At 38.3% G+C, this 24616-nt stretch overlaps 1 protein-coding gene and 1 pseudogene across 1 annotated transcript; one reads left to right on the top strand and one right to left on the bottom strand.

The window, feature by feature from the left end:
• Positions 1-815: 815 nt before the first annotated feature.
• Positions 816-23158, bottom strand: LOC114556284 (uncharacterized; annotated as a pseudogene).
• Positions 13077-14130, top strand: LOC114555837 (GPI-linked NAD(P)(+)--arginine ADP-ribosyltransferase 1-like). The gene is made up of 2 exons (XM_028578563.1): positions 13077-13128; positions 13221-14130. The coding sequence occupies exons 1-2, from the start codon at positions 13126-13128 to the stop codon at positions 13968-13970; spliced, it is 753 nt and encodes a 250-aa protein (XP_028434364.1). The 5' UTR covers positions 13077-13125; the 3' UTR covers positions 13971-14130.
• Positions 23159-24616: the final 1458 nt, after the last annotated feature.

Below are 24616 nucleotides of genomic sequence, written 5' to 3'. Positions count from 1 at the left end.
AAAACCTTCAAGATCTTTCACATCTCGCTGGAATCGGAAGTAACAAGCCCCCACCAATGTTTTCACGCAGGTCTGGTTTCAGTCTGAACTCCTGCTAAGCTTGCATCTGAGAGTTCCTAAAATGGCCACAAATAAGAGAATACACTCTTTTAATTCAGGTGCCACCCACCAGCCAAATCAATGTGCTTTGCCCCTCCAGTGGTTAAGGATACAGTATGTTATCTGCTGTGTAATAGAGATTACAGCCAGGAATCACCAGCATGTCTGTAACCATTTACTCTTACTTTTCCACCTGTTTAACCCGGCATGTTGCACTGAAGTACGCTGTCCATAATCAGTCTCACAGATCAGATAAAACCAGTGTCCATTCACTGTTTACACATCCGTTTTCCCCAGAAAGGAAGAAACATACTCTGCTTCACAGGTTATCTGATAAGCACAGTGACTTTCTGGCATGAATTCACAAAAATTACATTTCAGTGCAGTTTCCTTCTCCTTCTTATGTAACCTCTCAGAAAAGTCACTCTCTTCCTCTTTCTGAGGAAAGCAGCTGTTGGCTTCACGTGTCTGATGCAGCACAGCAGCATCGGCCTCACTGCTCTCCTCAGATGGAAAAACTCAAGCTCACTGTGTTGTCAGCATGGTAGGACTGGAGAGAAACCAGTGGGTGCTCTGTGATCACTGGAGCATCAGAAATATACTCTGGGTCCAGTTCTAGGGCTGACGGTTTGATGATGAGGTGGCTGATCAACAGCAGAGAGGTGTCTTCATGTAGGTCCTCTTCTGAGGAGGGCTGGGAGTTTGAACAGACCGTGATGAGACTCTTCTCTCCGAGTATGTCTGTCACCTGGAAGTCCTCAATATCCAGGAGGTTTATCTCTGCAGTTTTCTGTTGTGGGGAATAATAGATTGGATTTTAATCAGGAAAGAGTCAATGGATATAAAAGTTTAAAGCCTTAAAAACAGTAATCTTTAAGGGGTTTACTCTAAATATGTGAATTGAACATCATTACGCATCAATGAAGAGTTGTAAACCGTCCCCCCTAAATTTAATGAAAATAAAGAGTCAAATATTGTCCGATTTCAGAGATGGATCCCATAATCTGACATCAATATTAATCAGAGGGGAACCATCATGATAACATAAATAATACTAACAATGACTGACTTAAACCATGTTAAAATGAATAAAGGGAAATTCCTATTGACTGGATCATTTTAAGATGACTCAAAGTTTATTGCTGCATAAACTGCCAATCAGATGAGATTATTTAAATGTTTCCAATGTAAAATCTACTTGTTTTGAGAGGTTTCTTCAATCACACTTGTCTGTCTTGTTTCAAGATACTGAGACTAACGTCCAGAAAATTCCTGAAAGGAATGAAACTGCAGAGTGAAAAGATGCAGCTTTTTTTTTCTTTAAAACTGAATATGAGATTAAGCAACAGAATAAACAGGATTGTTTCTGTGACCAAGTTGGATTTGTCTCTAAAGCTGAGTATAGCCGAGCACTTGATGACCTGGGAATACACAAGCCGAAACATTAATAACATCCAAGTTTAAAGAAAAGTAGGGCTGTCAAACGATACATTTTTTTAAATTAATCGACAAATTTCTATAGTTAATCGCAATTAATCGCATGTTTTATAACATGAATAAAATTATATTGTTTTGCATTTCATAACTGTTTTTAAGTACATATTAACAATGGAAAGCAATTCTTATCAGTGTATCTTGATTGGGAATCAAATGAATGCAAAGAAAGTTACTTTATAAACTTGACTTTAAAATTTGTAATTGTTTCTTATTTATTTACTGTAAACAAAAGAAAAATGTGTAAATCTGTCATTATTGCACAATTCCTCCAAGTACCTAACCTAACTGAGATGTAACACTAACACTTTGCTTATACAGTACGTCTAACGTTACTAGTTGTTGCAACAGCATGTGAAAAAAAGTACAAAGTTTGCTAGGCCAAAAAGAACGTTAATCTTGCGATAAAAGAATTGAAACCGTTAAAATGGGTTTGCGTTAACTCCATTAATAACGCATTTAACTGACAGTGGTTTGGGTCCATCAGCCACTGGCCTGTCGTACTGGCCCGGGGGCTGGAGATGGGCGGGAAGAAGTACGACTTGTACCTGCGCAGTAATGGTATTGCTGGTATGACTGTTTGCTATGCATTAGCTGTATCAATAAAGACTTATTCACTTTTTCTTCAAAAAGAGTGCATTGATTTTCACACTGTTCTGTGAGTAATGTTATTATTGATGAATTTTAATTCAATTCACCTGAAACACTAAGAAAGTCAAGGCCCATTAATCTGATTTTAAGGGCTTTTTGGAACGAAACATGACGTAAGGTACAGTATGTGTCTGACTTGCTTTTCAACATACTTTCGGCATTCTTGACATATTTCTACCTTCCATAACTTTCTTTTGACAGTGATGCTAAGTTAGTTCACAAAATGTGGTAAAATAATGTATTCAACCAGTCAGCAACAGAACAGTGTAGGTGCTTGAGCCTTCAGATGTGACCATGAATGTGTGTTGACTCACACAGTCCTGGACAGGATGGAGATGATGACAGTGACAGCCAGCAGCAGCAGAGGAGTCGCTGTAGCCACCGCTGGCATCTCATCTGAAAATAAACATTCCTAGTTCGCTCAGAATCAAAGGATTATTGTGTGTAAATGCATTTATTCCTCTACCTGCAGTCACACTGTCGATAACACAGTATTAGTGATGGGAAACACTGGGATATGTTATTTTATGTTTTATATTATTTTGGCTGATTATACAAGATACAAAGAATATTAGTGATTGTTCTATTTTAATTCATAATGTAAGATATAATATTCCAGTTTTCCAGCATTCAAATTTAGATGTCATATTTATTATTTCTTGTAAACATGATGTAAGAAAAAACTACCACAAAGTTAGAAAATCATACCCAAGAGCCACCAAAAAACAAATCATCACCCCTTCTCATTCCTGTTTATAGAGAGGTGATTACATCTCAATAACAGTTAAAATGTTTTCCACACTGGGATCATTAAATCACATTCTGCTTTTAGAAAACCAGTTCAATTCACCAAAGTCTGTCCTCACAGGGATAATGTTTCTGGAAACATCATCAGCCAATAGGAGAAGAGACTACTCAGTGTTGGATTTCAGGTTGTTGAAGGTGAGCTGCCATTGGTCCGGTCACAAAGACAGTGCTGGAGAAGAGTGAACATTTTTTATACTTAGACAACTTTTCACTAATGCATCAACAGATTCACTTTGAACTTTCTAACAGCAGTGAGAAAACTCTGTTAACCTACTTTTGCTCTCCGATTCTTTTGTCAGCATGACTCTGTATCTGTTCACTCTGATTGGTCCAGTCTTCCTTTGCCACACCCACACCACTGTCACTGTGGTTTTGGTCACGTCCCCCACCTTCAGTTGGACCGGCTCCATCAGTGCTGATAAAAACACACATGAAATCTTCCTGTAAACGTCTATGTGAAGGTTTTCTGTCTTGTGGCAGACCAATATTTCCAGTTAAAACAATGGACCGAATTATGTTACCCAGTAAATCCCCAATAAACAAAATTGAATCTCTGATTCCAATGTCAGCAAAATTCCTTAATAATAAGATCAAAACATGTGCCGTTGGGCACAGACTGGTAAGAGACCCTTTGTAGTCGTTTGTGGCCGTTTTGTGTCTCTTTGTAGTAATTTTGGGTCATTTGTAGTCATTATGTGTATGTCTTTGATTGTTTTATGTAGAACTGATGAGATTAGTTGATTGGTCGTTAACTATTAAATTGATCACCAAATATTTTGATAATCTATTAATTGGTTTAAATAATGTTAAATAAAAATATTCTCAGATTCCAGTATTCTGGAAACTGAATAGCTTTGAGTTGTGGACAAAACAAGACATTTGAGGACATCATTTTGGGCTTTGGGAAACACAGATTTTTCACAATTTTCTAACATTTTATAGACCAAACAACTAATTGATTAATTTAAAAAATAATCAAAAGATTTATTGGTAATGTAAAAAATGAGTTGCCTCCCTAGTTTTGTGCCCATTTTCAGTCATTTAGCATCTCTTTGTGGTTTTTATCTCTGTAGTAATTTTGTGTCTCTTTGTAGTCAATTTGTGTCTTTTGAAGTTGTTTTGTCTATGTCCGCGTCATTTAGCGTCTCTTTGTGATAGTTTTGTGTTTTTTTCAGTGACATTTTGTAAGTCAGCCTGTGCCCGGTAGACCGTTTTGTAATCCATCCATGCTATGACCCTTTTGCCATAGGAACTATCTTTAGTTTAATCTTAGGCAATTCTTATTCCATCTTATCCATCCAGTAAGGTGTTGATGTAAAAGTAATAATGCCAACTGGGATGATAATGTCTTAGCTGAGGGTTGAAGTCGCAGGTTTAACTGGATTAAGTTATTATTTAGTGCTTTGTTTGAAAGGCTGGATGCATATTTACCTCCTTGCTGCAGACTGGCAGGCAGCAACTGAGGAGATCCACACTGCTGATGGGGGTAGATGGGGAACACACTGATCAGGTAGGACTCATCAGGGTCAACATCTGTAAACATACCACATACACCGTAGGTACACACTGTACATGCTGGGAATATAATATGACGTATATGTTCTTAATATCTATTCACCTCAACTAAAGCGTAAACCAGGCTCTATTGGGGATAGGCTTTTATTATTTTTTTTTTATTTTAAGTAAAGGCCTTTCTGACTGTTTTAGCTTTTTAAACTTCTACTTTCCTTTTAACCTGTTTGCGAAGCACAAAACCATAAGTCTCCAGATATATAGAGATATGTACTGACCTGCCAAAGAAAAATCAATTGTCAACAGTGCATGTTCCTGCTGAATTTGTGACACCATCACACAAACTGATGACCGAAACATACAGAATGACAAGAATCTCCGCTGCACAGTTTGATATTCCAACACAGTTGTACCTCGTATGACAGTGGAGGTGGTGTTGTAGTCCACTGTGGTCCAGCGGCTGGTGGATGGACGGGTCTTGGAGCGCCCCTGAACAGCAAAGTGACTGACAGGCGGGACAGAGGGCGAGGCTGTGGGGCTCTCCCATTGGGCCAGTAGGCCCTTCATAGCCGGGAAAGAACTGGACACCCATAAGCTTCTGACTGACGGGAGAGCTACAGACCACAACAATAGGATTGTGATTAACAACATCAAGATTATCATCATGCATTTTTATCAGCATGAACTCCAACATGCTAACACAATGTGACTTATCTTGTAAATGCCTACACGCAAATGAACGAACCACACTGCATCCATCCCTTATGTTAATCTGTTTATCATTTTGCAGAGTGACAACAGGGGAATCTGTCCCAGCTGACACTGAGCAAGGAGCGGGTTTTATCCTGGACAGGTTCTTCACAGAGATCCATAAATTAACTCAATCATCTCAATATGAAGCAAAACACTTTTTTAAAGATTTAAGCCGTTACCACACAGCCGAGAGTTAAGTGACATCTCACACTGTCTTGCACCCTGCACAGTCTAAGATTCATTCTTTTAAATAGCTACACTACAAGTTATAACACATGAAACAAGCAAACATTTCATAATTAAAATAAACATTTGAATGGAGAAAAGTTGTGTTGCAGTCAGTGTTATCTGAACATCATGACACTGCTCTGTTGCTTCCTTCTCTGATAGACAATACACACACACACACACACACACACACACACACACACACACACACACACACAGGATATTACATAAGTGGGGAGTGCAAGCTTTACATCTGATAGTGTTGGTTGATTGCTTAATGCTTGCAGTTGAATTCTGATAGTCATGATTGGCAATTTAATAGATAAAACATAGTTCCGTCTATTTCAATATTTCCATGCAATAGCCAGTTGTGGTGGAATTTTCAGAAACACCATGTTGTGTTATGATGAGACCAAAGGAAAGCATAGACAACATCGGGCCCTTCATTCAGGTCACAGGTCAGGGGACGAGGATATTCGGCCAGTCTCTATTAACCAAACCTGGTTATGTATTATTATGTTTGTCTCTCTACAGATTCAAGGAGTCTACGTAGACAGCTGCATGATAAGGGAATGTTTTGTGTCAGGACTGTCTCCTTTTGGAGGTCAGTGGGTCAGCCAAACTTTTGCATACTTCCCAGAGAGAGAGATAGGCTGAACTAGGCTTTAACTAGGGCTGTGCAATTTATCGAAATTTAATCGTGATTATGATTTTGGCTTCCAATGATCACAAAAACAGAGAAAAACAATTATTTAGCTCATTACGTTTTGCAAGTAAACTCTTATTTCTCTTGAGTTCTGAATGAAAAAATAAAGTTTAAATAGGAAAAGTATTAAGGCAAAGTTCACAGTTGTATGTGTTTTTTTTGTGTATTTATTTAACTTTTTCCACAGTTTTTTAAGTTCAATAATTGCAACATCTTTCCAGAAGTCAACAAGTAATTGTGTTAAATTATCATGATTTCAGTATTTTTTTCCATAATCGAGCAGCCCTAGCTTTAACATAATATCTTTGTTTACTTAAAGGTTCAGCTAAATGGAACGCCTCCGGCATGAGTTTAAATACACCTTCAGGAAGACAGGAACTTCAGAGAGTTTGGATCACACTGCACACTGCGTTGTGGTTAAGCTTTATTGTCTCCTGAATTTTTGTCATGCATTCTTAATTTGTTCTTAAATTTGTTCTCTTTCTTTTCAAAAACCGGTAACGTTAGCGAACATTACTGACAGAGACATAACGTTTCTAAAATGTGAGATGCTGCTTATTGGTGCAAAAATAACAGCTCACCTTTCAAAGATTGGCTATTTCTGCACGGAGGGGCATGAAGTTGTACTAATCAGATTTTTTTAAATAGTTTTATTACAATAATAAAAAGTATTTCCAAGTACCTTCCACATGAGATGAAAGAGAAAAGATCCACCAGAGTCTGTTGTCTCCACTCTGTAACACACCTCTGGAGGCCTGGAGGGCACTAGCAAAGAAAAAGCCTTAGTTAACCACAGCTCTTTAAAAATACTGGTTTAATCAGGTATCCTGAGTAAGTATTTAAATATGAATCCATGAAGTCTTCGTCTCAGTTTCTCACAACATTTCTTTCTCGTGAATTCAGTCCCCAACATATAATTTAATTCCAGTTTGAATGTAAAGTGTTACCCTCCAGTCACTCCAGATGCCGGAGTCCTCTCTGCAGGCCACAGCAAATTTGTAGACCGTAAACGTCAGGAGGTCTCTGATCGTGTAGGTCAGTGTCTGATCTTGATGTGCAGGGACGTAATCTGGAGCCTAGAAACAGGCAGCAAAGAGTGAAAGAGAGAAATTGACTTTTGGTATTCAGTGGATTCGCTCAAATTCAGTTATCAGCTGTGTCCTATTTTTTCCTTTGCCTTTTACTCAACACTCACTTTCTGATTGTACATCATTTGCCTTAAAAATAAGCCCAAATGTACAACTTGCTCTGTGAAGCAACTGTTAATCTCTTTGCTCTTCCTCCACCCATATATTTCTCATCATTGCATTTTCATTTGGTCTAATAACATCTAGCTCTAGAAAAAGATGGCTCCAAAATCCAAACCAAAGGCAACACTGAAATAAAAAAAAAGGTTTGGAGGACTACTGGGACAAAGCTGATATTTCCAAAAAAACAAAAAAGGCTTAGTTAAGACATGCAGTTTTCAATATGTGTGTGTGTGTTCTTGTACTAACAGCATTGTGAGGACTGAAAGTTAATCACACACTCACATTGTGGGGACTCATTAAACCTGGGGACAAGCTGATCCTGATAAGTTTAACTTTATTTTAGGGTTAAAGTTTTTTTTTGTAGAGCATGTCTCAAACAAATGGTGCAAGAAATATAAAATTGTGGGTGAAATTGTGTCGAATAACAATTTTCTTGTGGTTATACAGCAGTTAAGGCAAGCCTCCAGCTAATAAATGTTATCCAACAGTGTTCTCATAAGTAACAAGAGTGTTTGTATGATTCTAACCTGGGTCCATGTGTGAGTGTTGTCGACTCTGTAGCAAAGCCGACAACTGCCGTCACCAACATTGCTTCTCCAAGACACAACAATAGAGTCCTCAGTGGAGCCAAGTACAGTTAATACAGGCTGAGAGGGTTTGACTAAGGAGAGGAGACAAGGAAACAAGGAGAGGAGATGAGATACGGACACAGGGAGTATTTAACGACTTGATCATAATTTCACAATTTTCTACCAGGCAGTAGAAGTCAGTTCTCAAATCTAAAAATTCTTATAGTGTAAAATATAGACAGTTAGATGGCATGACAGTCAGTACTGGGTAGTGGAGTGATCAGAGATCTGGGCCACTCACTTGCATCATAAAGAAATACAGTATGAGGCTGGGACCAGATCTCCCTCCCCATCATGTAGTTTTTGATCCTAGCTGTTATGTTGAGGACAGCTGCAGGGTTGAAGATTCCCTGACAGGATATGATTGTATCTCCGCTGAAGAAAAAAGAGAAAGAGAAACAAATTATGGCCTGAGGGATTTGTCTTTTAATGTATACACATCTGTTGCTTAATCTTTACACCTTATTCCAAAACTTTACTAAATACAATTTACCAGCTCTTAAAACTGGAGTAAGCTATAGTAGCTACAGAGCCAATTGCGGGAGAGGAGTATAACCTCTAAAACTAATTGCATTAGTAAGCTGTCTCCCTTTGGTCAGTGTTTACCTGCTGAAGATGAGAGAGACGTCAGACTCAGTGAAGCTGTTTGACTCCTGTCTCCACTCACATGTCATGGATCTGTGTGATATCTGGTAGCAACAGGACATGGTCAGCGTCTCTGCAGGAAAACAACAGAGAGTTTATGGCAGTGAAAGGAAAATTCAATTCACAGGCAACACCTCTAGTGGACATTCCTGGAGTCAGCACGCCGATGGCATACTCCCTCAAAACTTGGGCCATCTGTGGCATTGTGTTGAGTGATAAAACTGCATATTTTAGAGTGGCCTTTTGTTGTGACCAGCACACCTGTGCAATAATCATGCCGTTTAATCAGCAACCGTGAAATGACACAATTTTGGTATGCCACACCTGATGGATTACCCTGGCAAAGGTTCTCACTAACACAGATTTTAACACATTTCTGCACAAGTTTAAAGACAAATAAGCCTTTTGTGTGCATTGAAACAGTCCTAGAATGTTTATTTGAAACAAAACTTTTTATATTTTTCTGCTTCTTTACTTGACTAGTAATGAGACTGCTAATGAGTTTGGTAATGCTGCTGACTTAAATTGCCAGGTGTTTAAGAATGTTTCCAGCGTTGTTGTCCTTGTAATAACATTTTTCTCTGCTTTCCCATTCTGTGAAGACAGAGTTCCTTGAGTTTAAAATTTTGATTTTTAAATATAATGCTTCAAAGGACACTCATTTAGTCTGAGGTCTTTGTGATCAGGAAATTGATGTGTGTGTGTGTGTGTGTGTGTGTGTGTGTGTGTGTGTGTGTGTGTGTGTGTGTGTGTTAGGATTCAAATTTCCTATGAAATGACAACTATTTTTGTTTGTCCACACAGCCTCCCATGAAAGGGGGGAAAGAAATGCAGGAAATTGTCACAAGTCAGATTCAAACCCTGGACCTCTGCATTGAGGCATAAACCTCTCAGTATTTGTGCGCCTGCTCTACCCACTGAGTCAAACCAGCCACACTCTAATATTTACTTTAAATGTACCAATCTTAGAAGAGAAAATCACCTGGTTGACAAATACCACATTACAGTTTTTTATGATCGCTATGACACTTTTAACAACTTTCCTAAACTTTTAGGAATTTGCGAGATCTCGTGGGTCCTCGTGACTTCAGCTGGCCGCAGCCGTTATATATATATTATATAATTATAATAATTCATTACATTTATAAAATATAAAAAACAGGCCTAAACGCACAACATGTCAAATACAGAAGTAGTTATCATACAAGTGCACAGATTTACCGTCAACTATTTTATGGGGAGGGGTCTGTGGGTTCTTCTCCAGGACATTTTTAGTGTTACAAACTAATTTCCTGCATTCATTCATCATTATGCGTTTATTATCAATATAATGGATTATATAATGCAGTTGCTCTCAGGCATTCTGTGTTGCTTTCAAATATTAATTCATCTGTAGAGCAACTTTTCTCATTTAATGTTATCCCTGCAGAGTCAACATTAAAGGCATTACTCTTCCCTCCCCTTTGTGGTTTTTGTTTGCGGAAATAACCTCTTTAAATATGCCTGTTGACATCAATAATTACAGTTTTTCACGATCGCTATGACACTTTTTTCAATACTTTTAACAACTTTCCTAAACTCTTAACACAGTTAGCACAACATCTGTCTGTGTAGGCTATACAATTAACACATTTATTGTTGCTTTGACACAAAATGCATACAGTTAACACAAATTTAAAATGCTTTTACACACAAGCTCCACCAAGACCAAAACAATACTGACACTGTATGTCAGAACAGATAACATTATGTTCTAACTTAAAGGCTAAAGAACCTATTTGAACAATATACTGTAGATGAACACAGAAAATAAGAAAAAATGCCTTCATGAGGGAGAGGAAGAGGAGTACCAGGACAATTCTGTCTCTGTCTCCTTTTTTTATACTCTGAGATGGATCATTAATTTTTTGTGTTGTATTTCTGCAGCAAAAGAAACAAAATGGTGGCCGGGTTGTATCAGTGGGTAGAGCAGGCGCACATATACTTGTAGGTTTATGCCTTGACGCAGAGGTCAAGGGTTCAAATCCGACTTGTGATGATTTCCTGCATGTCTTCCCCCTCTCTCTCTCCCCCTTTCTCAACTAGCTGTCCTGTCAAATAAAGGCGGAAAAGCCCAAAAAATAATCTTGAAAAAAAATATGCATGCATTTACTAAACAAGACAAAAATGTAGAGAGGCTGCAGTGCAAAACACAATATATGATCAATACAATATACTATTGTCTGTTGTATAAGGGCAGACCTGACACATTTAAAATAATGCAGTTTCTGTAATTCCATCTGATCTTAGTGTTTTTTATGACATTGTGCAGTGATTGACTAAATGTTCCTGTTGGGAGAGAACATGTGTTAGTGTTTTGGAAGAATTATTTGATTTTGAGACATGATTGCATTGTTTTGGTGGGCATAGTGTATTGTGTTAGTGAATTATTGTATTTTGAAAATTAGTGTTAGAGTTTAGTTTACAAAGTGTGATTTTGAGCATGAAATTAGCTGTTTTGCCAATCATGTGTTGTAGGTGTGTTGGTGCTTTAAGAGTTTAGGAAAGTTGTTAAAAGTATTGAAAAAAGTGTCATAGTGATTGTGAAAAACTGTAAATAAAAGGCTTTTGTTATGAAGTGTTGTCTCATGGTGTGGCCAACTCACCATGAGAAAACACACAGAGGAAGCTCATCACAGTCCACGTAGCAAGGTGCAGTTTAGGAGACCAAATGTCCATCTTACTGTAATGGTGAAAATGACAATATACTCAAAAGACCAGCTCATTTTAAACATCCAAAAGCGTCCATCCCTTTTCTACACCTGTTATTATTCCTCTAAAGAACTAAAGACAGAGAACATGTTATTTTCTTGTGTGATGTGATTAAGATGTGAGCGGTGGAGGACGAAGCCAGCAGATGAACTCAGACTGAGCAGCCGAGGTCTGTGTGATCAGGAAGTGGCTTCATAAGTGACACCCATCAACTCATCAAATGTGTGTGTGTGTGTGTGTGTGTGTGTGTTATGACTAAGCAAGTAGCAGTTATGATAGGGGTTAGTTAGGTAAGTCTCCAGGAAATGAATGTAAGTCAATGTTATGTCTTGTAAAAAGATTAAAAGAAACAAAAACACTGTGTGTGTGTGTGTGTGTGTGTGTGTGTGTGTGTATTTCCTATGAAATGACAACTATTTTTGTTTGTCCACACAGCCTCCCATGAAAATTAAACTGAACTGCACTGGAATGACCAGATCACCAAAGACCAAACATGCACTGAGACTGAGTAGGATATTTTACAGTGTACACATGAAAAAAACTAAAGTGTTTAAATCTGTTTTGTTTTGTAAAACACTGAGTGTGTGTGCAGGAAAGAAACTGTGAATAAAGTTTGTGTTGTCGGCAGTACTCTCTGGTGGATAAACTATGTAATGAAGACACTACTTCTAAATTACCTCAAACAGATCTCTGCCAAAGTTAAGGTACTTGTACTTTACTTGAGTATTTGCATGTTATGCACCTTTATATTTGTACTACTCTACATCTCAGAGATAAATGTTGTACTTTCTACTCCACTACACTGTTAGAAAAGTCCGTAGAAATACGGGCTAAAATTCTGTGTTAATATGAAGGAATTTTCTGTATTGATTTTTCACAGGTGTTTTACCGTATTCTGATTTGAAATGTCCGTTTAAAAGGTACAGAGGACATACTTTAAATCAACAGAATTTTTGGATTAACAGAAATGTCAGTAAACTTAACCGGAAAAGGTACTGGTAATTTAATTTCTATGAATTTCTTTCTTACAGTGTACATTTGTCCAACAGCTTTAGTTACTTCTCAGATGCCAGTGGAGTAATTATACAGCGTGGTATTACCTTTACTGCTGTAAAAGATCTGAACACTTCAATGTTTACCTGCACTTTGCTGGAAACTGTTTTGGAAGCTGCTTTTTGAGAGATACTACTTTCATTTTCACAAAATAAAACATTACTAATTTTATGTTTTGTTCCAGTTCAAGCTGTTCTCAACAGGAGGAGACTTTTTGGCGCTCTTTCATCACAGAGTTGTGAAGCCATTACTTTCCCATTTTTGGTCATGTCTATATTCCACAACCACCTCTTCCTTATTAAAGGACACTAATGACCTGTTTAACTGTATCTCACACCCATTTTTTAACTTCCTTAATTGCTTCTTAAGTGTACTGTACCCAGACCATGTTGTTCCATTGACTGGTCTTTCTGCTCGACTCAACAAGTTGTCAGAGATTATTTTATCTAACAGCTGTGTCTGCAGGTTTCTGCTTTGGTGGAAAATGGCAATGATAGTCGTTTTGGCAGCAGTGGTTCTCACTTATGGAGTCTCTACAGGAATTGCAATGGTAGGGTTGCTTCATTGTTACTGCTGTGAACTAACATCTGTAAGATGACCAGAAAACAAGATTAATGTAAAATGTCTTTTATTTCTTTGAAGGAGGCCGGTAAATCTGGTGCTGTATCTTGGGCTAAAGCTGGGGAAAACCTTGTGCTTCCACTGGACATGGCTAAAAACTCTGTTGACGACATGTACAATGGGTGCCAAGAACAAATGAAGAAGGTGGTAAAATACTACCTGCAGAATGAGAAGAACAACAACCCAATCTTCAAAGCAGTCTGGGACCGCTCAGAGAAAATTGTCCACACACAATCGTTTAACAAAGTACTGAAAAAAGATCAGCTTGTAGCTATTTATTCTTACACCTCTGACAAAGTCTATCGTAATTTCAACAATGCAGTTCGAACCCAGGGACCTCAGTACAAGACCACATTCAGGTATCACGCACTTCACTTTCTCCTGACTACTGCCATTCAAGCTGAAAGAGCCTTTGAGAAAAAACAATGTCTCACTGGCTACCGTAGAGTCAACGAGTACTTTCGCCAAGATGTTAAAAACACACATATTCGCTTTGGCTCTTTCACTTCAGCCTCACAGGGTCGTTACGCCAGTGAAGCGTTCGGAGACAAATCATGCTTTGAGATTTTCACGTGCATGGGAGCAGATATCTCCCGCTATTCTAAATATCCGCAAGAAAGAGAAGTGCTGATTCCTCCCTATGAGGTCTTTAAAGTCGTAGAGATAAAGAAGAGATCAACTATGCAGCGAAACCTTCCATGTGAGGTGGTCTATAAAGTGAAGAGTACAGGCTATGTTTCCAAGTTGAATTGTGCTCTTTTTCCGAAGTAAACACTTTCACGTTTTACATACAGTTAACAAAACATGTAAAATTTAGGACGCACCATTTTAAGTACTGCAAATGATCTGTAATCAAGATGAATGCGAATGTGGATTTATTTGTTAACAATGACATTTCTTGACAATCTCAAATTGAAGTGTAGATTTTCTACTGTGCAACAAGTGTTTAAGAGAAATAAACACTAGCTGCATAAAAATGAACCCTTACAATTGTGTCATTGTTAAACTGGATCTGTATTAAAATGTTTAAATGAATAACAAGAATTTAAATGTTGTAATACATTGTATTATTGCCCATGTCATCTGTATTTAAATTGGACGCATAACCTGTCCTATATAAGTATCTAACCTACAAAGATACTGTATGAAAACTGTCTTAAAAAATAATTAAACACACTCGTGTTTCCCAAGTTGTGCATGTTTATTGGATGTTTAAACACCTCGGTGTCTAGCAGCCAAAACAGGAGAAGCTCTGAGTTCATCAACAAGTCCATGTTGATGAGTCTCCTGTCCCAAAGCTTGGTTGTGTCCAGTCAGATTTCGGAGAGGACTGTCTATATGTTTGAATGGTCTTTGATATTTTTAGGTTGTAGAAAGTCCTCTTTACAAATCAATGATATTTAGTTTTGTACATGGAAAGCAAATATAGTTTGAGATACTGCGCGCAAAAAAGAAATAAACTCATATGAAAGACTCTGACTGTAAAAAGACGGATGGAGCCAGAACACATGACATTTAAACACTAAAACATATTTAATATTTAACTGCACTTTGCTGGAAACAGTTTGTGTATTTAAAACAGCTTTAAAGAGACATTAGTAAAGTTGCATATTATTTGATGTGTTCAGTTCAAGCTTTTCTCAACAGGAGGAGACTTTTGTCTCTCTTACATGGAGCGCTGCAAATTTTCTTTGGATATAAATGTGATTGTAATGTGTATGCTAAGCTTGCAGAACTGTGAAGATAAGACCTCATGGTCACTGTCATGAACCAGCTCAAAGATCGAATACTAATTCAAAATTAGTAATAATTATAATTCATTACATTTATAAATTATAAATACAAAGGTAACAGTTATCATACAAGTGCACAGATTTACCGTCAACAATTTTATGGGGGTGTCCTTCTCCAGGACATTTTTAGCGTACACAAACTCATTTCCTGCATTCTGGTAAATTCTTATGCGAACATTTATGGTGGAAATGTCTTTAGTAATATAAAGGGAAACACAAAATGTATTTAGCAGGTAACAATGCAATATAGAACAATATAATGGATTATATAATACAGTGGCTAAAAAAAATATTAATTCATCTGTAGAGCAACTTTTCTCATTTGATGTTATCCCTGCAGAGTCAACATGAAGGCATTACTCTTCCCTCCCCTTTGTGTTTTTTGTTTGCATAAATAACCTCTTTAAATATGCCTATTGACATCAATAATTAGGTACATTATTTCAATGAATGTATAAACTCCTTGAATCCCTCAGATGTGTTTGAGCAAGTTGTTTTGCTCATGTTTACATTTTTTCACGATTGTTTACACACTAAAATAAAAATGTCCACACAATTTGAAAAAATTCTACTTCAATGAGCAAAACACCGCCACAGATGTGCACATTACACACAATGTCTGCTTCACCCTTTTTGCAAAACATTACACACAGTGATTTGTAAAACTCTACACACATTTTCACACCTCACATCTCAAACTAATCATGAAGAATGTTGTGGGTTTGTCACTATTTTTTTTTGTCATCTAAATTATCCGTAATACATAACAATGTCTGGCCAAAAATCTAGTACATGCTATTTCCTAAAATTAGTTTTTTATTTATCACAGCAGTGTGAAACTGGCTGCAATAGTGTCTGATCATTGAGGACTGTGTTGGTTAAATGAAAACTAATAGCATTTTCACAAATATGTGTATATGTTTTGACTGAAGTGTGTATGTTTTGACTGAAGTGTGTCATTTTGCAAACAATCTAGGAATTATGCAAATTGAATGTGGTGTTTGGATAATTGTGGTTATATTTTGAAAAAAAGAACCCGCAACACCTGCAGGCAGGCAGGAGAATGTGGTATACAGTAAATATATAATCTGAGAGGTCATGATAAAGGAGCTTGGTTCTGAATTTATTCACCTAACACAATACAAATGGGACTTATTAAGTCCAATTATTATGATAGACCCTTGTTTGATCATCTTGTTTTAAAAAAATATTTATTATTGTGTTTAACAATTAATCAAAGCGTTAAACCTTTTTGCTCAGTTGAGGAAGTTTTATTGAATTTAGCCTTTTTCCAAATGAAAAATGAAATAGAGAAAAGTTCTGGTACCAAAAGTGAGTTTAATTATATTATTACATACATATTCCCATAAGTGTTAATTATGATATCTGCACACAACAACCAAAATAACACACAGTATTGCTCCAAGGATCCGACATGTATAGAGCAGCCCAGCAGTATTTCACCAACTCAACTCATTCACTAGTTAACAACGGTAACGTCACAAAATGCACTACCGATTTTTCACCACTAAGTGAAGCACTCGCAACACCAATGATGCACAGCAGCTTGGCAAAGCAGACTGAACAATTCAATTCAATTCACATTTCTCAACCAGAACAGGGGTTATACATTTGATTATCTTCTTCGCTGTGACTTCATATTTTTGGCATTCGCATTGTCACTTTTAAAGACAATATGCTCAGTTTATAAAACATGTCGACTGATTTTCCTTCCTTTTACATAAGCATGTAAGAAAACAAACATTTTAAACGTTATTAAAATAAAAAAATTATTACAATACAAAAATTATTATAATAATATAAAAATAATTATATATAAAAATAATTATTAAAATACGATACAACTATGTACCATACATTAAAAACAAAACAAAGTCAGGATGACACAATAAAGCCCTGAGGCTTATTTCCATTGTGGTCCCTTGGGAGGGGGGTGGGGGGGTGAGCAAGTGGCAGCATCAATCAAAACAAACAACATCAATCAAAAGCATCGATCATCACAAACCATACATATATTAAATAGATACGTAAAACAATACAGTAATAAATCCTCAAACTACGATTGGCATCTGAGCCATTTTTTCAGTGCCTGCTTAAAACCTCCTAAACTTCTGACCTTTTTTAGATTTCCTGGCAACCTGTTCCACAGGATTGTTGCTACATACAAAAAGGACTCCTTACCTAAATTAAAGCTGCGAGCAGCGATGGATGGGCCCTCGCGCCTCTGTGCACGTCGGGGTTACCGGCGTATGCCGCTCCTTGTGACCGTGCATTTGCGCGGCACTCAGATGCCGCAAATTGTCAACAGTGAAAAGGGAACTTCCTGCCGAGTTCAACGATGCCTCACACAAGACTCTACATCATATGGTTCATTAGCTGTGAAAGGGGGCATGGCCAAAGTATAGGGGGCGGGTCAAACCATTACCAATAAAAAAGAAGTCTGTGCTGAGTTCATTGATACCTCACATAAGACTCTACCTTAAACTGGTCACCATTCATGAAAGTGGGCGTGGCTTAAACATAAGGGGCGTGCCAATCCATCACCAATGAAGAAGGAAGTCTCTGCTGAGTTCAATGATACCTCACACAAGGGTATACATCAAATGGGTCATTAGTTATAAAAGGGGGCGTGGCTTAAGTATAGGGGGCGGGCCAAACCATCACCAATGAAGAAGGAAGTCTCTGCTGAGTTCAATGACACCTCACACAAGACTCTACCTTAAATGGTTCAAATGTTATGAAAGGGGGCGTGGCCTGAGTAAGTGGGGCGTGGTTAAAGTATAGGGGGCGGCTCAGTATCACATGTAGACCACACATTTTAAGTTTCATGTAAATCAGATGATGTTTTTCTTTTAATAACTTTTCATCGTTAAGGTGTTGGGATGGTACAGACCAAGTTTGAAGTCCATCGGATGAAATCTCTAGGAGGAGTTTGTTAAAGTATAGCACCTTGACTTTTAGGCCTACTTCCTGTTGCCACTAGGGGGCGCTATGACTTTAAGTAAATATCGGCCTTTATTTGTCCTCAGGGTTGGACTCTTATGAATCCTGAAAAGTTTCGAGCCAGTTGGACAACGTACACTCGAATTACACCCACTTCCTGTTTCGGCAGCGAAACGCACAAAATGGCCGCTCCACCACGGCCACGCCCTATGACAAAAAGTTTTTCTTTTAACAACTTTTCATCTTTAACATCTTAAGATGGCACAGACCGATTTTGAAGTTGATCGGATGAAATCTCTAGGAGGAGTTTGTTAAAGTACGACATGTGGAAATGGCCAAAATCGCACTAATTTCGAACATTGAAATCAAAATGGCGGACTTCCTGTTGGGTTTAGGGCAGCGGTTCTCAATGTGTGGGGCGCGCCCCACTGCTGGGGAATAGAGACGTGACAGGTGGGGCGCGCCAAACGGGAGGAAATTTTCCTTTTTATGCCTTTATATCTTTATCCAGACATCCCAACTGTCCCGGAAGTTCCGGGAATCTCCTGCATATTGATAGGGGCTCCTTGACGCCCGCAAAAGAGATCAAATCTCTCGGAATCTGGAGCAAGAACGCGCACTAGACTAGAGAGTGATTGTGTGTGTGTGTGTGTGTGTGTGTGTGTGTGTGTGTGTGTGTGTGTGTGTGTGTGTGTGTGTGTCAGGGTACCCGCGGGGTCTTAAAAGCATTGAAAAAGTCTTAAATTTGATCGTCTCAAATTAAGGCCTTAAAAGCCTTGAATTTGGTATACAAAGTCTTGGATTTCGTTACAAAGGTCTTATATTGTTTGCCTTTCCTAGGATTAAGTTCATACCGCAACAAAATTAACTGTTACCAATGTAGGCTAATTAAAAACTGACCGGAGCCCGTCGCTGGACGCACCAGAGGACCGAGACACAAAACACGCCTCTCTGACCGGTACCGGGGGGGGGTTAGCGGTTAAACTTATGGTTATGGCTCCGTAGCAGACGTTTTTGTAAATATAAGCTAACGATTGTGTCATAACCAAGTGACTTACTGTCGCATAGTAGAGGAATTACCGTATAGTACAGGAGAAGCTCGCAGGCAGTTTTGACTTACATGAGCTGTTTAGGTTTAATTACTAATGTTAACTAGCATTTTAGTTAGCAATAATTAGCCTGTGCCCATGTTATCTCCTTACATCCACCTACACTCTCCGTATCTGTAAGATTGGGAATGATTGAGATTTTTCTTGGCACAGCTACCAGAAGACTTCCAACTTTCAGACACGTTGCTCACGTCACATTCTCTCAGTTGGAGGCTGCGCAGTAAAGCTGGCCATCACCGGAAAAGTGCTTCTAATAGCCTTCACTGGTCTCTGTCCAGAGCAACGGGGTCTATTGGTCCATTATATACTGTCTATGGGAAAATTATTTTATTTTCTATTTATAACATATTTAATATTCTGCAGCGCCCAGAAGTTTTCTGGTGCGCCGCTCTTACTATGGAACTGACAGGAATCAAGCGTGTCTCCCCTGGAGCTCTTAGTCGAGCCTGCCACTTATCAGCCAATCAAAAAAAAAAGGAAAGGGGCTATACATATACAATAGCCAATCAGAAAATAGCACTATGTATCTGGGTAAGATTTAACGCAACAACCAATGAGAAAAAAGCGTAGAGCAGCGTACAGACACTTCCCTAAACGTTCCCAAACAGGGCTCTGTGTCTGTCAGAAGGTCTGAGATCTACCGTATCAGCACAGCAATCACGTAATGCACAGCAGACTATGATGCAGGTAGATTATTTTATAGGTTTTTTTAGGTACTTTATTTTTCTCAAAATATCATGACTCCTCCAAATCTCAGAGAACACGGATATATTTTGAATGTGCACAAAGTTTTGAACATGAGCAGAAATCTTGCTCAAACACATCTGAAATATTACAGTCCAGGGGTGTATTAATTCATTAAAATGAATGAATTTATCATTGAGGTGAATAATTGTCATATGCGCATTTAAGGAGGTTACTTCATCAACAAAAGTTGTCACAGCCTGTCCTTAAAACTTCAGAGCCCTGAGTAAATGCTGTACTGAGGTGTGTTTTCAGTGTTAAACACAGCTATTCATGCACGACTGTTGTTGGTGATTTCCAGAGGTGGAAGACTTACTCACATCATGTATTTCAGTAAAAGTAGAAAAAAACAGTGTTTTAGAGTTACAAATTGTCAGTTACAAGTCCTGCATTCAACATTGTCCTTAAGTAAAATATACTGTAATTAAAGTACCAAAAAGTAAAAGTGCTCATTTTGCAGTGTAATATATATTATATTATTGGATTATATTATATTATTATGCCACATCATATCTCTGTGAGATGGATGTAGATTGTTAGTTTGTATTTAGATACAACTTGTTACTATACTGATACTAGTTGTTCAATAAATTGGAACAGTTTGAGCTTGTTGCGTATTTCCAAGGCGCAAGGACCCGTCCATCTCTGCTCGCAGCTTTAATTACTCTTAAATCTAGGAGGTACAAAATCAGTAAAGCTTCCCCTGGTGGAGTGGCTGTGAACATCTCTTACTCTGTTAAAATAATTGATTAAATATACACAGTCCTGTACCATGCACAGGTGAATCTGAGAGACTCGATCTTCAACTTTTAACCAACCCAATAGTCTCAAAATGAGAAGTATCAAGATGAGATCTCATGGGGAGGTTCAGAATAAGCCTCAAAGCCTTATTTTGAGCAGTCTGAAGCCTATGTTTCAGATGCTGTAAGACACCATTATACCATGAGCAGCATGCATAGTCAAAATAAGGCTGAATTAGAGCACTTGCCAGAGTTAACATTGCGTTCTTGTCCAGAAACCTTGAGATTCTTGCCAAGAAACTTTGGCAAGTACCTTTTGTGCTTGGCCCACTCCAGTCAAGTGGCAGTACAGCACACAACCTAGGTAAGTAACCGAGTCCTTTACATTAATCTCATTATCTCAAAATAAAACCTTAAAACCAGGGGATCTTTTCAGTTTTATCTTTGACCCAAACAGTATGGCTTCTGTTTTCCCTAGGTGAAGCGATAGCCTATTGTCAGACATCCACCTGCTGACATTCAGTAGTTCTGCACTTAGAGTTCTTTCAACTATGTTCTTATCTTTATGAGAAATCAATAACGCAGAATCATCTGCATATAAAAATAGTTCACATGAACATACAGACTTAAGGTCATTAATATATAGAAGGAAAAAGAGTGGACCCAAGACACTCCCTTGCGGGACCCCACAGTCTATGCATAGTGGTTGAGACATTGTTCCCCCAATATCCACAACGTGCTTCCTATCCTTCAGATAAGACCTCACCCATCTGACTGCTAAGTCATTAAAACCAATGGCTTTTAATTTGCGTACCAAAATGCCATGGTCAACGGTATCAAAGGCCTTCTGTAGGTCTAACATGACCATACCACAAAAATAACCTTTATCTACTTCCCTCCTGATGAAGTCAGTGAGATACAGTAAACAAGTGTCAGTGGAATGTGACTTACGAAAGCCAGACTGGAACTCAGAGTAGATTGTGTGATACTAGATACTTTACTCAATCTGTTCAAAAATAATCTTTTCAATTATCTTTGACAGACTACACAGAATAGAAACAGGTCTATAGTTTCCATGGTCTAATTTATTCCCTTTCTTATAAAGTGGAATCACTCTGGCAAGCTTAAAATCATTAGGGAAATGTCCTTGCTCTATAGACATGTTAATGATATGAGTGAAAAATGGGGTGATAACCCCAGCAGCATCTCTTAAGAATCTAGAAGGAATATTGTCAAAGCCAGTGGCTTTCGAGCTATTTACATTTTTTAGCTTCTCGAGTAGGCTACAACTGCCTCTGACACCTTTTCAAAAGAAAAGCCATCTGCTTTAACCTCTTGCTGAGAATAAAAGTCAAGGATGTGACTGTCACCGTACTGCCCTGACTGCTCAGGTAGCTTTTCCACCAGTTTACTAGCAACTGATGAGAAGTAGTTATTAAAACTATCTGCCACTGTCACCTTTTCTGCTGTAACTTTATTCCCCAGATCAAGAGTTATTTTACTGGTTTTTGTTTCCAACCTGTTGCTGTAACCAAGCTGCTTGAGGGACTTCCATAATTTACGTGAATCATTTCTATATTCCACAATTTTCTCATTGAAATAGGCCTTTTTAGCATACACCACTAATCTGCTCACTTCATTTCTCACCTTTTTGTACTCTGCCCAATTCTGATCATCCTTATTTCTCCTGAATGTGTCATACTTCTTATTTCTCATCCTAATTGCCTCAAGAATATCATCATTTATCCACGGTTCTGTCCTCTGTTTAATTCGTACTACTTTAAATGGGGCTAATTTGTCTACAACTTCTAAAAACATTTAAAAGAGCACCATGCTTTATCAACATCCGTACACTGCAACACAGCAGACCAGTTTATTAGAATCAAGGAGTCATCAGGTGCTTCTTTGCTATACCTTTTTAGCGACCTGATTCTTATAGAGCTATGGCAATTGAACACTGCTTTCTTTATCTTTCGAGTACAGAAAACAATAGAATGATCACTCAATCCATAATTAATTACTCCACTTGCTGCTATTCTAGTCTTTTCTGACACTAGAACGAGGTCAATAATAGTTTGAGTGGAAGAACAGACACATGTTGGTTCTTTAATCAGCTGATGTAAACTAAATTAGCGACAAAAATGAATGAATGCCTTGTAGCCGGAAAGATCAGTCTTTCGAGTGTCAGTATCAAAATCTCCTATCATGATAACTTCCGATTTAACAAATTCCATACACTTTGAGCAGACTTCTTCCAGAAGTTCATGAAACATAGTCTGGTCAGGTGGCTGTAGCATGCTCCAACTAAGATAGGCTTGCTCTTCGACAACAGAATATTTAACCAGACCGCTTCAATTTGGTCATTATTCAAGTCCATTTTCTGATTAAAACCAATGTCCGCTCTCACATAAACACACACACCTCCACCTTTACGGTTTCGGTCCCTGATTAAAAAATAATTCTCTATTTCAATTTCGGCGTCCTTAATGGAATCGTCCCGCCACGTCTCAGTAAAACAAAAAAGTCCCACCTTGCTGTTACTGAGGAGACCTATCTCGGCTATTTTTGGGAGAAGGCTTCTGATGTTAAGATGAAGCAGGTGAAGTCCCCTCGTCGAGAGGAATGAATCCAAATTTGGCTCAACCATGCCGGCATCCTCCAAATCCGCACAGTGCAACCGAACCGAACGGAGCCGCGAGTCCAATCCCCCGGGCCTCGCGCACCCAGCAAGGGACACCGCTGCGTCTCCCAGGCCCAGCTCCGCTCCCTCCACGACGCCACGCACCCCTCCACTTAGGTCAGCAACACTCATGGACAAATGTTTGCACCCATCGCTGCGTCGACTGGAAGGCCTACATACCATGGCACCTGTCGCACTTTCCATCGCATTCCTAGGTCCAAAGTCGGGCATCGGACTGGGACATGGTGTATATCCCCAGACAATAGCAGGCACATACAGATGATTAAATCGCCTCCGTTAATTTGCCGTGTAACTCCATCCTTTAATTTACGCCTGGCTGGGTACCAGCAGGGATACAGGAACGTATCCAACAAAGTTTTCTTTCCATAATCCCATTAGTAACTAAAAGTTTGTTTGGGTGGACACAGTTGCTTTGTAAGGTCTCCTTCATGCCGTTTCTCAAGCCATTGTCAAAGCCATCTCAATTATGTAAACTAAAAACATCACAAGCACTCCAAACTTGCCAGCAGCTGCCATCTCATATGAACATATGATGATCTTATAGAAGATGATGCATTGCTGTAGATTAAACTACCCAACAGTATATTAAGGAGTTAACATTAGCATGACTTTAAACATCTACAGCAATGAAATGCAACATAGACATTAATGCACCAGGAATATTAATCCAGAAATATCAGATATAATTAATAGTGACAGGGAAAACTTTACTGCACAATACTACTTTAAGTACTTTAAGTATATTGTGATGATAATACTGACTTACTTTTACCTGAGTAAGGTTTTAAATGTAGGACTTTCACTTGTAGTGGAGTAATTATACAGCGTGGTATTACTTTTACTGCTGTAAAAGATCTGAATACTTGTTCAATGTTTACCTGCACTTCGCTGGAAACTTTTTTTTTTTTTTTTTTGAAACTTCGCTGCTTTTTGAGAGATACTACTTTCATCTTCACAAAATAAAACGTTACTAATATTATGTTTTGTTTCAGTTCAAGCTGTTCTGAACAGGAGGAGACTTTTTGGCGCTCTTTCAGTCACAGAGTTGTGAAGATAAGCCATTACTTTCCCGTATTTGATCATGTCTATCTTTCACAACCACCTCTCCCTTCCTGTTCTACTGTATCTTACACCCACTGTTTAACTTCCTTAATTGCTTGCTATATGGGTGTACTGTACCCAGACCATGTTGTCCTATTGACGGGTCTTTATGCTCGACTCCACAAATTGCCAGAGATTATTTTATCTAACAACTATGATTCTACTGAGGTTAAATATAAGATAAGATAATATATACTTTATTGTCCACGAAGGGAAATTAGTTTTAGACTCTGTCCGTTCTGCAGCATTACAAAGACAACACAAA

This window comes from Perca flavescens, chromosome 5 (genome assembly GCF_004354835.1).
Source record: "Perca flavescens isolate YP-PL-M2 chromosome 5, PFLA_1.0, whole genome shotgun sequence".
Taxonomy (NCBI): domain Eukaryota; kingdom Metazoa; phylum Chordata; class Actinopteri; order Perciformes; family Percidae; genus Perca; species Perca flavescens.
This window is presented reverse-complemented; position numbering and strand designations above follow the sequence as displayed.